This window comes from Ciona intestinalis, chromosome 4 (genome assembly GCF_000224145.3).
Source record: "Ciona intestinalis chromosome 4, KH, whole genome shotgun sequence".
NCBI classification, from domain to species: domain Eukaryota; kingdom Metazoa; phylum Chordata; class Ascidiacea; order Phlebobranchia; family Cionidae; genus Ciona; species Ciona intestinalis.
This window is the reverse complement of record NC_020169.2, coordinates 6,865-19,105: the sequence shown is the minus strand read 5'-3', so window position 1 is coordinate 19,105 and position 12,241 is coordinate 6,865. Positions and strand designations below refer to the sequence as shown.

The following is a 12,241-nucleotide window of genomic DNA, read 5'->3' as shown; positions in this document are numbered from 1 at the left end:
ATATAGTTAAAGTCACATGGTTTACTAAATGGAATAGCATATGCAGTACTACAAAATATAAATTTATTGAAATGGTTCAGATGCCTGGACTCACACATGTTCGACTGTACTGTTACAGATAACTATGTTTTTGGTTTAATCAAATTAATTGCCAAAAAATACTACAGTATTCGCCTTCACCATCTGGGAAAAAATTTACAGCAAAGACGTGTGGGCACAAAATAAGAAAACAACTTATGAAGAGCATACTTTTTCAAAACCAATTAGTTCCAACTCAAGTTCTTCTGTTTGACTTTTTTCTTTGATTTTTCTTCTTTTTTTATTGAAAATCTTTGTAAATAGACCAAATTCCCATTTTTAATACAGATTCGTGAATGATTTTAACAGCATCCATCAAGCATACTATTACTCGTAAACACAAAAAATCAATCAGCGCACACCTCTCAACGTTGCTATGATGCTACGTATGGGGACAAAACGTGTGCAGTCAAGCGTGCCCAAATGGCGACATAAAATTTGCCAATGGCGCTATCTAGTTATATATATGATATCTATGATAGCAACGTATCTTTTTGACCAAGGTGATTCTAGAATACAGATATTCTAGCGGCCATTTTCGATACCTTCTACTGGTGCCACCAACCTAAAATTTGGACACTGTACTAACTAGACCCCAGCGGTACCGATTCTGAAATCAAAAATTTAAACTTCGAAAAAATATTAATTATGAATATTAATATTCGTCATAAAAACATATTTATAGAATTTTCGCACGCACCAGCTTTGAATATGTTATAGATTTAACAACGAATCTGATACAACATATCTTTAACAATATCTACCCCTACTATACGTGGAAGTATTATTAAAAAATAGCGACCGCACAAGCACAGTTTCAACAAAAACGTCGCATAACTTTGCTAAACCAATGCAAAAAGATACGTTGCTATGGACTTAGCTTGGAAGACATACTCTCGGTCGCCACCTATCGATTTTTTTGTGGCAAGTGGTCTGTTATAACTTATATTTCCCAAAACACATATATAGTAGGGTGGGGGAAGATGGGACACTTTGTCAGACGAGACTCTTTTTTAATTTTCTTTTTACGGACTCACATTGAATGATAATCAGGAAAATAAGGTTACAGAATTATTCGACAGTATTTTATCACGACTTTATAAAACGCCCGTCAAAGCTGATTACTGTTTTTAAATATTAAAAAAATATGTAAAATAGAAACAGTAGGCTATACTTTGAACAGGTAAAAAATGCGAAATAGTAAGGTGCTATTTTTAATGCTCGCTAAATCATAGTAAAGCCAATGAATTTTTTCAGTTTGCGTGTGCGAACGATTAAACTAGTTTCATAGCTTCATAAAACAACCTTGAATATTTCGTACAGTTTGATTTTGTCTCATAAAACTAGTTTTAGTTTTGTAAAAAAAACACTAAGATATAAGCTAAAGAAAATAGGCAGGGGTCAATATGACTTTAATTTGAGATAAAAACAACGACAAAAATATCGGTTTAACGTTATATATAAAAAGTTTACATAGCAAAGAAACTAGCACAGCCTGTTAAACTCGGTAGGTTGACTACAAGTTGCAGAATACTGCTAATGTAAATATATTTCAATTTAGAGTCCCATCTTCCCCCACATTGTAGTTTTGTATGTTTTCATTGCCAAACTTTTAAAGATTTGCTTTTAATTTAGTAATTTAAACCTCAGGGGATATTCAACTATAAGATACTGGTATAAAAAAAAGATAATATTTTGAAAATATATTCGAAATTTGGTCATTTGCACTTGGTGATAATTTATAAGAAGTGGCTTGTGCCAAAAAAGAGCAGTAATACCCAATTTGAGGCAAAAATAAAAACTTTATCAATAAGTATAATCAATTATCTGTTATAACAAGTTCATATACACTTGTTGGATACAATATTTATCCATTGATGTTCGAACATTACCCATTGTCGTTTAAACAATACCAATTGTTATGCAATAATATTATGTATAGTAGGTTGGGGGAAGATGGGACACCTTTTCATTCTATTTTCTCGCCCAATTTGGTAGTAAACAAAGAAAATGCAAAGAATTATAAAAACGTATCCTCACGACTCCCCTAGATCGTTGTTAATTGTTTAAAATAGATCAGGATGTTTGGATATCATGTGCTAAAGGTGTCCCATCTTTCCCCACCCTACTATATAGGCAACATGTTAAAAACTATAGCATTAGGGCAAGAAAAAGAATGTTTAGACCTTATTTTCAAAGCGTACAGTATTATTTCGTGTTATTTACGTATATTCCTATTTATAAATACACTTAATAATCAAAATTAACAATGGTTTAAAACTGTCCTATCTTATCCTGTGTGTTTTCGAATTTGTAAAATTTCACTTGTTGTGCGGATCGCTAAATAACTCTTCGTGTGTTCTATTACATTTTATTAAAATGGTGTCAATTAATAAAGGAATGATAGTAATAATTCGTGGTATTACCCCAAAACCGTCATCTATTTTGATTTTGGAAATATTTGGCAAAATGTACTTAAGTGTCCTATCTTCCCCCATTGTACTATATCAAAATTCGTATTAAGCGATAAAAATATACATTTGTCTGTTTGTCAAACCTGACATATCGCCAGTTGTTCAACCAACGATGTGCAATTAAGCGTGGATGTTTTAGAAAGTGTGTCGTGTTTAGGAGTATAATGTTCTAACCGAATACAAGTTCAACCACTTTAATTGGTTCCACGTCGATATAGACATCAAACACCGGCTCAGCAGTCTTAAAAGTTTTAATTTATGCAAAAGCAGGCATATACCAATACAATACAATGTGAATAATTTTATTGGTAAGAGTGGTTACAATTACCAAAGTAGCATACGCAAATTGTATAGATTCATGTGTAAGTGCTTTACGTTTCCGGTGGAGTTTCCGAGTGAAAAGGACCATTACACATTAGTTAATCACCAACAAAAAAACTAAAGCTTTCATGGAACTTTAGATAGTTATAATGTTTTTCCCAACCTGATTATTAAAGCAGCGTAATTAAAGATCATGAATTACTTGTCGCTGAAATGCGATCAGAGAGCACACTGATTTCATATAAACAAAGGATTCCTTTGTTCATCCCCGGTAAGTCTACACCCATGCAAAACCATAAATTGACCGAATCAGACAAAATTGTTGGTATCCATTCAAGAGTGTTTTATCGAGATTGTATGGGGACGTTCTAATCATTTTATACTGACCGGTATGCAGACATTAGCGTTCGCTAATAATTAGATACCAAAACATCGGGGGTTTTGTTATAGTTACGCGAACCGCATTGCGTGTCTTGCTGGGTGTGCACTTCTAATGCACTCTTTCGTGATCGGGTGGTGGCCGTGTTACGATGATAATGTTCAACAAAATCGCGTACATCGATGGAGCGGGCATCATTTTGATTCGACATTCAGCGGTGTCATAGATTGTCTACCTATATGGTTAAACGTTTTTTTCGTAGCTAAGTTAGTTAACTGATCGGAGGATATGATTGTAACGTTAGTTCGGTGAAGTGCCAGTCGAAAAGTTCGTTCGTCACCAAAAATTTTAACTGGTTGAAACAAAAACGATTGTTCTACTAATAATTTTTGAGCAAGACATGGACTTTCCACTATGGAACTTCTATATATTTATGCCGTGCTAAGGCATACCAATCATATGCTTTAAAGTAACTTTTATATTTCACGAATTTCGCAGTAGTAGCTTATAGTGTGTGCGTACTAGCTTACATATATACGTTCAGTCATTCTAAATCGTTGTATGTATAGATCTGGTACAACAAGTAGAACTTTGAACCAAGATATGAATCTGAAGATGCGAGTGGTTCACTTGATGTATATTTGGATAAATTTAGCTCAAGTACTCTCTTCGCCTGGTAAGAAAGTCCGGATAATCATTATCGTACAGATTGTGCAAAGTTTTATGCGTATAGTGCTGTGTTAAAATAAAACCCATTTTCTTATAGATAAGATGGGTAGAGTGAACGTAACCCAATGTAAGAACATTCCAGAAGCAGTTAGGTAATGTATACAAAGTTCTTAGTTTACATATAGTAGGGTAGGGGAAGACGGGACACCTTTAGCACATAATATCCAAATATCCTGATCGTGTTTTAAACAACCAAGAACGTTCTATAGGATTCGTAAAGTTACGATTTTATAATTCTTTGAATGTTCTTTGTTTACTTCGAAATGAGACGAGAACATAGAATAAAAAGGTGTCCTATCTTCTCCCACTCTATACTACATAGTAGGTTAAGGTTGGACGGGGCTTTTTTAAAATCTCTTTTCACAGCTAGGTACATATTTTAAATGGACGGTATTAATAAATTTACTTATCAATCAAAATTAACACGAAGAATTTTAAATGGTCTCGTCTTATACCCCGCCTGTTTTCGAATTGCTAAACTTAGCCTTGATTTAAGAACAATTAAATAAGTCTTTGTGTGTTTTAATATATTTCTTTGAAGTGTTGCCAACAATTAAATGTAGTACTAATTCGTGGTCATCTATTTTGAGTTTAAAAATATTAGGCATTGGGTGCTTGATCGTCCCGTATTATCCCACCCTACTACACAAAAACAATTGGGATTTTAGAAACATTTATATTTTAGAGTTGAATGCGGTTTCGCGGGAATCACACCGAAGCAATGCAGAGCAAGGGGTTGTTGTTTTTTGACAACTTTCACTTTAAATGTACCATGGTGTTACTCAGTACAAGACAGCATACCAACACCGAAAACAACGACACAAGCTACTATACCAGAAACAACTTCAACAACTACTTTCATACCGATTTGGATGCAAAAACTACTCGATGCTCGTGGTATCTAATTTATATTGAATATTTCATGGTGACACTACTAACGTTTTTCAATATTAAATCCCGCTATATAATTCATTTCAGAAAAGGATGAAACGTTGGCACCCAAGAAATTGGATTCAAACAACATGTAGGCAGTAAATTACCCAAACCAACAAGCTAGCCTTAATCACTTACCACGTTTTTTTAGATTAACGACAGAAATAGACAATGAGCTGAGATGCCAGAAAACGGCTAGATTATTTATGCGCGTCAGTGGTAAGTTATATGATGTGTATTGTGCAAACTTAACGTACGATTTTCCCAATTCAATTATTTAATGAATGTAACTTTTTTCGACCTAGTTAACACTAGTTTATATTTATATAGTACAATGGGGGAAGATGGGACACGCACATATTGCCAAATATTTCCAAAATCAAAAAAGATTGCGGTTTCGGGTGATACCACAAATTAGTACTATCATTCCTTTATTAATTAACAACAATTCGAAAAAAAAACGCACGAGGAGTTTTAGCAATTCGCACAACTGGTGAAATTTTACAAAATCGAAACAACACAGGATAATATGGGACGGTTTAAAATTATTGTTAATTTTAAATATTGAATGTATTTTTTATTAGGAATATACGTAAATAACACGAAATATTACTGTACGCTCTTAAAAGGGTTTAAACATTCTTTTCCTTGCCCTATCTATAGCTTTTAACATCTTGCCTATATTAAAGAGCGTAAACATACCCACGTCACCTTCATTTTTTGTGGTAAACTCAAAAAGCGACCGTTTTATTGATCCCCAAAATAATTTGCTTATTAAAATTGGTCCAGTATAGGCATAGATATTCGTCCTGAAACAGGGATCTCTAGCGCTAACCTCTTTTTACTAAGAGCTGCGTGATTGTGACGTAGGAACGTAATAGTCACGTGACTGATTTATTCATTAAAAGCAAACCTGCGTTTTTTTTGTTTTCTCGTTTTTCGCTGAAAACTCTGCCTCTCGCCTTTCTGAATGAGAGCGGCCACGCTTCGATCAGTTTTATGAATTTCACGGTGTCTGAGCTGGAATATCTTTGGTTATACAGAACTGATTAAAACAAGTAAGTTGTCGTTGGAATTAGAAAAACACAATCTATCGATTGAAGCGATGTACATTTGGGGTGTGTTTAGGCCCTTTAACAATTTTGTGACGTAATTTATCACGTGGGTGGTACACTTCTCATTTTTTTTCGCCACGCAATTTTCGAAATCATTTTTATGAATTTCACGGTGTTTGAGCTAGAATAACTTTGGTTATACAAAACCAATCAAAACAAGTAAGGTGTCGTTGGAATTAGAAAAACACACTCTATCTATTAAAGCGATGTACATTTGGGTGTGCTTAGGCTCTTTAACTGTTTAACAATTGGTATTGTTTGAATGACGATGGGTTTTGTTGGAACATCAGTTGATAAATATTGTACCCTACAAAAGTATAAAAACTTGCAATACAAGAAAAAATGATAACAACTGGTAATAAAGTTTATATTATTTTTGTCACAAATTGGGTATTATAATACTGTTTTTCGTACAATCTACTTCTCATAAGTTATCTCCAAGTGCAAATGACTAAATTTCGAATATATTTTTAAAATAATATATTTCTATTATATCAGTATCTTATAGTTGAATAACCCCTGAGGTATAAACTAATAAACTAAAAGCAAACCTTTAAACGTTTGGCAATGAAAACATACAAAACTACAATGTGGGGGAAGATGGGACACTAAATTGAAATATACTTACATTAGCAGTATTCTGCAACTTGTAGTTAACCTACCGAATTTAACAGACTGTGCTAGTTTCTTTGCTATGTAAACTCTATACATACAACATTAAACCGATATTTTTTGTTCTTTTTATTTTAAAATAAAGTCATATTGACCCTTGCTTATTTTTTCTATGCATATATCGCTTTTTTTACAAGTTTAAAACTAGTTTTATAAGACAAAATCAAACTGTACGAAATATTCAAGGTTGCTTTATGAAGCTATAAAACTAGTTTAATCGTTCGCACACGCAAACTACAAAATTTCATCGGCTTTAGTATTATTTTTGCGGCATTCGAAACTAGCACCTTACTATTTCGCAGTATTTTACCTGTTCAAAATTTGCTGTTTCTATTTTACATATATATTATGCATATAAATTATTTTCTATATTTATTTACATATATATTATATATTATATTTCTGTCTTTTCGTTTAAAATATTTTTAAATCTTTGCTACCGTAATCGAAGAGACCAATAAAAGTTATTATTATTATTATTATATTTTCGGAATTATCATTAAATGGGGGTCCGTTAAAAAAAAATAAAAAAATCTCATATGACAAAGTGTTCCATCTTCTCCCATCCTACTATATACTTGGTACGTGCTTGAGAGTTACGTATTTAACTCCGTGCGTAATTATTATTAAGAATGAGATTTCTTCGGTAATGTATGGCTGGCTAACAATGTAGACAACTTGTAAGAAGCCACTGGATTGATGCAATTGCTATTCAGTGTCTTGCTTATAAGGACAAACATGTCCACAATGGTAAGTACGACGAGCAATGAATACGTTTATTGGTAGCCATTAAATGATAGACAAAAAATGTTACGGTGTTAATTTACACCTAGTGTGGGAATCGCTGAATAACTCCTCGTGTGTGTTTATGTTTTATTTTTGAGTTGTTGTTAAATAATAACAGTACGATAGTACTAATTCATGGTATCACTAAAAAAACATGTATTGGATGTGAAAATATTGGGAGGTATTCCCCACTCTAGAATATAATTAGTTATTTGTATTCAACTATAAGTTTACACGTCGTAAACATATCCCAGTAGCCTATACATGAATTATTAAACTGCCACAGGTTCAACGGTATGTGACACAAACATCAAAGAAAGAATTTCGTGCGCAGGTAATGAAAGCCTCAGACGAAACATTGGGGAAAGTGCATGTCAGGCTTGTTTAAAGGTATGAGCTGCAAAAACATACGTTAAGAAGTATATCTTTATTTTTTTTCATCTTTTATTAAATTTACAGAATAACTGTTGCTACGATCCGGTGACAAAAAGAGTAAACGGAACACTGGTACCTTACTGCTTTAAAAAGAAGGAGAATAAAACTGCATGGCTGAAAGTGGTTCCTAAAACTAATTTGTCACAAACAATAACATCAATGAAGCAATGGTCCGGGATCCGTCAAGAGTTTCAACCTGGCAGAACTCAGGTTGGCAACTCTGGGCAAAGCAAAAGACTTAACGCATTAGTCAACTCACTTACTGCCGGGCGTTTCCCATTTTCAACCAATATAAATCAGAACAACATTTTGTTACCACCGTCTAATCTACAAAGTGGTATTCAAAACTTACAGCAGTTAAACTGGCAAAATAATGGTAACGGTGTGTTTATTAATCGGCCAAGTCAAAGCACACCATTTGGAACAATCAATCCCTTGATACAAAATCACCCGACTATTGCGGCGTACACAGGAGTGTCGCAAAATACATTGGGAAGTGCTGCAAATTCTGCATTGGCGTCTTATTTTACCAACAAGCAGAACCCGATTGGCAGTATCCTCAGTTCGTTACAAATTACAAGTCTGCCGCCTTCAGCTTCGAGCCTTAACGGTGGGACATTTCTAACACAATATTTGCTCGGCTTGACACCCCAAACTCCAACTGTAGAAAACAATCTTAACAAATTTTCAAACATTTTGAGCAATCTTTTGCCATCTGGACCAGAACCAACTACACAAGGAAACTCGATTTTAAATGAATTGCTTTTAAACAAGCTTCCCCTATCAAGTTCATTCAGCACTGCCTTTAACAAATTACCCACTATTAAGCCAACTACTGCACAGACTCCTTCTACTTTAACGGCGAGCATATTAAATGGTATTCCTATTATATACGAAAATGACAGAAGAGAAAAACCCGCCGAAATATGTTACCCACGTAAGTCATATTTTTGTGAACTATAAATGTATTTATCCAAGCCAAATATTTACAAAACTACAATAACAGGTAACTGTGGTCACCGTGCTACCGATGGACAGGTCATGCAAAGAATTGTTGGTAAGTTGAAATTCATGAATTCATTAACGCATCTAGAAACCCGCTTGTGTAGTTATAAACCCATTTTAATCAAATAGGAGTTCTGTGTTTGTTTTTTCTTCTCTTTTTTAACATTGAATACCTAACTTGTAGATGGTATACATCCAGAAGATTCCTGTATTGTATAAATATCTAACAGGTGGGCAGTTTAGTCAATTCAATACTTTTTTCAACAGGTGGATGGGAAGCTGGCTCTGTAAAGTATTGGCCGTGGACAGCTTCTCTCAGACGCACATTTCGTGATGATAATCGTTTTACGCATATTTGCGGTGCGACCCTTATTTCTAAAACTTGGATAATTACAGCAGGTCATTGCTTCATGGCGTATTTGCGTAAAGGTGCCAAAACTATGGGCCTAGCAGAGTAAGTAATGAATGTAAATCAAACTATAAGACACGATCGGGATACTTGATATTATGTGCTGAGGATATCCCATCTTCACCTATCCTACTATATCTAATGTACGCACGCATCCGCAATCTATAAGCAACGCTAAACACTTTTTGCGTTAAAAAATTGTAATTAAATTGATTAAGGATTGTGAAAAAAGTTGCCGTATACTACAGACCTGAATGTAATATCAGTACCGTTTGTTATTCGTTTTAAATAATATTTGTTCACATCTAGAGAGTTTGTGGAAGTATACTCAATACACGTCGGGCGATACCAAAGAGACACCTCCGAAGAATTTATTCAAGTTCTTGAATTAGACTCATTTCAAGTACACCCGAAATATGATTTTCGCTCATTGAGACATGATATTGCTGTTGCTAAACTAAAGGTGCCAAACTAAAGTACAAATGATTGGATTTCGAATATATTATCTTGTTATTATATCAGTATATTAAGTTTAAATTACCCCTGAGGTATAAATTATTGAATTAAAAGCAAAGAAATCAAAGTTTGGTAATAAAAATATACAAAACTAATGTGTGGGAGGTAGGCGACAAATTAAAATATATTTACATTAGCAGTATTCTGCAACTTGTAGTTAACCTATCGAATTTAACCGGCTGTGATAGTTATTTTGCCATGTAAGCTTTATATCTATAACATGTTTTTTTTTATCTTTTTTATCTCCTTATGTTTATATCTTTTCTTTCACAAAACTAATTTTATGGGACAAAATTACACGGGGGTCCGTAAAACAAAATTAAAAAAGGCTCGTCTGACAAAGTGTCCCATCTTTCTCCACCCTACTATAACTAAGAGTTTGTCATATTTTTAGACCCAACACCTTATAATTGCCGTTTTGTTTAATGCGACAAGCTTAAAATCTACTTTAAAAAAACAAAGACAAATATATCGTGACTATATAAACATTTTAATGGTTTGCCTTTCAGACGCCAGCATTTTATACGAGTCATGTTCAGCCAGCATGTATTCCTGGAAAAACCGAGAGATTGCAACCGGATGATCAGGTTTGGGTAACAGGATGGGGCGAAACTTATCGTAAGTATGAACTAATATTATTAAAAGTAATAAAGTTATTTTGATAAAATAAAAGTAGCAGCTATATAGGTTATAGTATAATTTCCGAAAAATGTTTTATAGGAGTTGGAAACGGAGCCAGAGACAAACTAAAAGAACTTCGGTTGCCTCTTATATCATCAGCCGAATGTAGAAGCAACTGGCCCAATCATTTTCATGAAGCATGGATATGTACGGTCGGTGCTTACAATGAGGATGCATGCGCGGTTAGTATACGGTTAATAAATTCAAGCATAAAAGTTTTCTACGTTTGATGGTACTCATTATGATTGAATTTTCGCCCGTCGTTTTTAGTTCAATGATACAAGTTTACATTTGTTCATCTTATATGTTGTTTTTTTTAGACTTAAAGTGCGGGTCATTAACCTAATAATTAAAAATGATCTACTTTTGCAGGGCGATTCTGGAGGACCTTTAGTGAAGCAAGGGAGCGATGGTCGCTGGGAACTAGTTGGAATCGCCATCGCAGGCACCAGACGTTGTTCAACAGACATATCTGACATTAAACCAGGAATTTACACCAAAGTTGCATATTACAGAGATTTTATTGACATAGCAACTCATGGATCATGTCGTCAATAAGTCGCTTACAATATTTACGTAAATTTGCACTTTGACATTATTCTTATATACTTGCTTTAACTTTTTAATATTTCATTAAGGATCAACGTCACCGTATATTCAATTAGAGTGCTGTTATATTTGACTTATTTTTTTACGTGAGACACTTTTATGTTTCCGTTCATTTCTGTGATATTAACGTGATTATCCGTGAAGTTTATTTCATTTTGTTTTGTTTCGTTTGTAACTTTTGCATATTTTTTCTATTTTTGCACGTGAGCTTTCATAGCGACTCAACCAAGTTAGTTGTAATCCAAATACACGCGATTTATAAACATATTATCGTTGCAAACTGCAATTGTCAGAAAAATAAGAAACCGGCAGAATTGTAATGAACCAACAAGGGTAGTTCATAATGACCAAGTTAAATGAATGGTAGGGATATTTCCAAGGAGTGTGAAATAAAAGCGTGTGATGATGGTAGACATTTCAGTCGGAAGTATTTCAATTAGGAATTAAATTTAATAGGTCAAGGCTCGTCGCTGCCACCATTGTGGGCATCTTTGAGCAAGACAATTAACGGCAATTGCTCCAACCCTTCCCTTTTTCTGCAGCCTACTGTGATGCAGTACAGGGCTAGTATTACCCAACGTCGTATTAACCCTGCTATTCTTACTTTTTTGTCTAAGATGATACCGCTCTTTCACAAGAAACAAGCACAGCCTGTAAATTTAGGCTATGTTTCTGTTTTTTTACAATACATTGTAGAAACAAAAACGCGTTTGGAAAACAATATTTTCGTTTCTGTAAAATTAGTTTTGTTTCTTAATTTAAATTACATTTTAGAAACAAAAACACGTTTGGGAAACAATAATTTCGTTTCTGGAATAAAATTTTTGTTTCTGACTTTACAATACGTTGTAGAAACAAAAACGCGTTCGAGAAGCATTACTTTCGTTTCCGGACAAACATTTTTGTTTCTGAATTTATAATACATTGTAGAAACAAAAACGCATGAGGGAAACATTATTTTCGTTTCTGGAATGTGATTTTAGTTTCTGCATTTAAAATACACAGTAGAAACAAAAAAGCAACTAGAAAACAATAATTTCGTTTCCAAAAAATTTTATGTTTCTGAATTTAAAATGCATTGCAGAAACTAAAACGCGTT

The 12,241-nt window shown here is 33.8% G+C and overlaps 1 protein-coding gene across 1 annotated transcript; it reads left to right on the top strand.

The window, feature by feature from the left end:
* The first annotated feature begins 3,756 nt into the window (after positions 1-3,756).
* LOC100181921 lies at positions 3,757-11,409 on the top strand. Its single transcript, XM_018811814.2, has 13 exons — positions 3,757-3,928; positions 4,019-4,073; positions 4,667-4,878; positions 4,960-5,005; positions 5,066-5,133; positions 7,774-7,877; positions 7,947-8,859; positions 8,929-8,979; positions 9,195-9,381; positions 9,646-9,799; positions 10,362-10,470; positions 10,573-10,715; positions 10,906-11,409. The coding sequence occupies exons 1-13, from the start codon at positions 3,814-3,816 to the stop codon at positions 11,089-11,091; spliced, it is 2,343 nt and encodes a 780-aa protein (XP_018667359.1). The 5' UTR covers positions 3,757-3,813; the 3' UTR covers positions 11,092-11,409.
* Positions 11,410-12,241: the final 832 nt, after the last annotated feature.

Excerpts from the sequence above, each read along its gene's own strand:
- LOC100181921 (XM_018811814.2), top strand. The coding sequence starts at position 3,814 with ATGTATAGATCTGGTACAACAAGTAGAACTTTGAACCAAGATATGAAT. Across the intron at positions 4,879-4,959 it reads AAAACTACTCGATGCTCGTG|AAAAGGATGAAACGTTGGCA; the intron begins GTATCTAATTTA and ends AATTCATTTCAG. Across the intron at positions 8,860-8,928 it reads CGCCGAAATATGTTACCCAC|GTAACTGTGGTCACCGTGCT; the intron begins GTAAGTCATATT and ends CTACAATAACAG.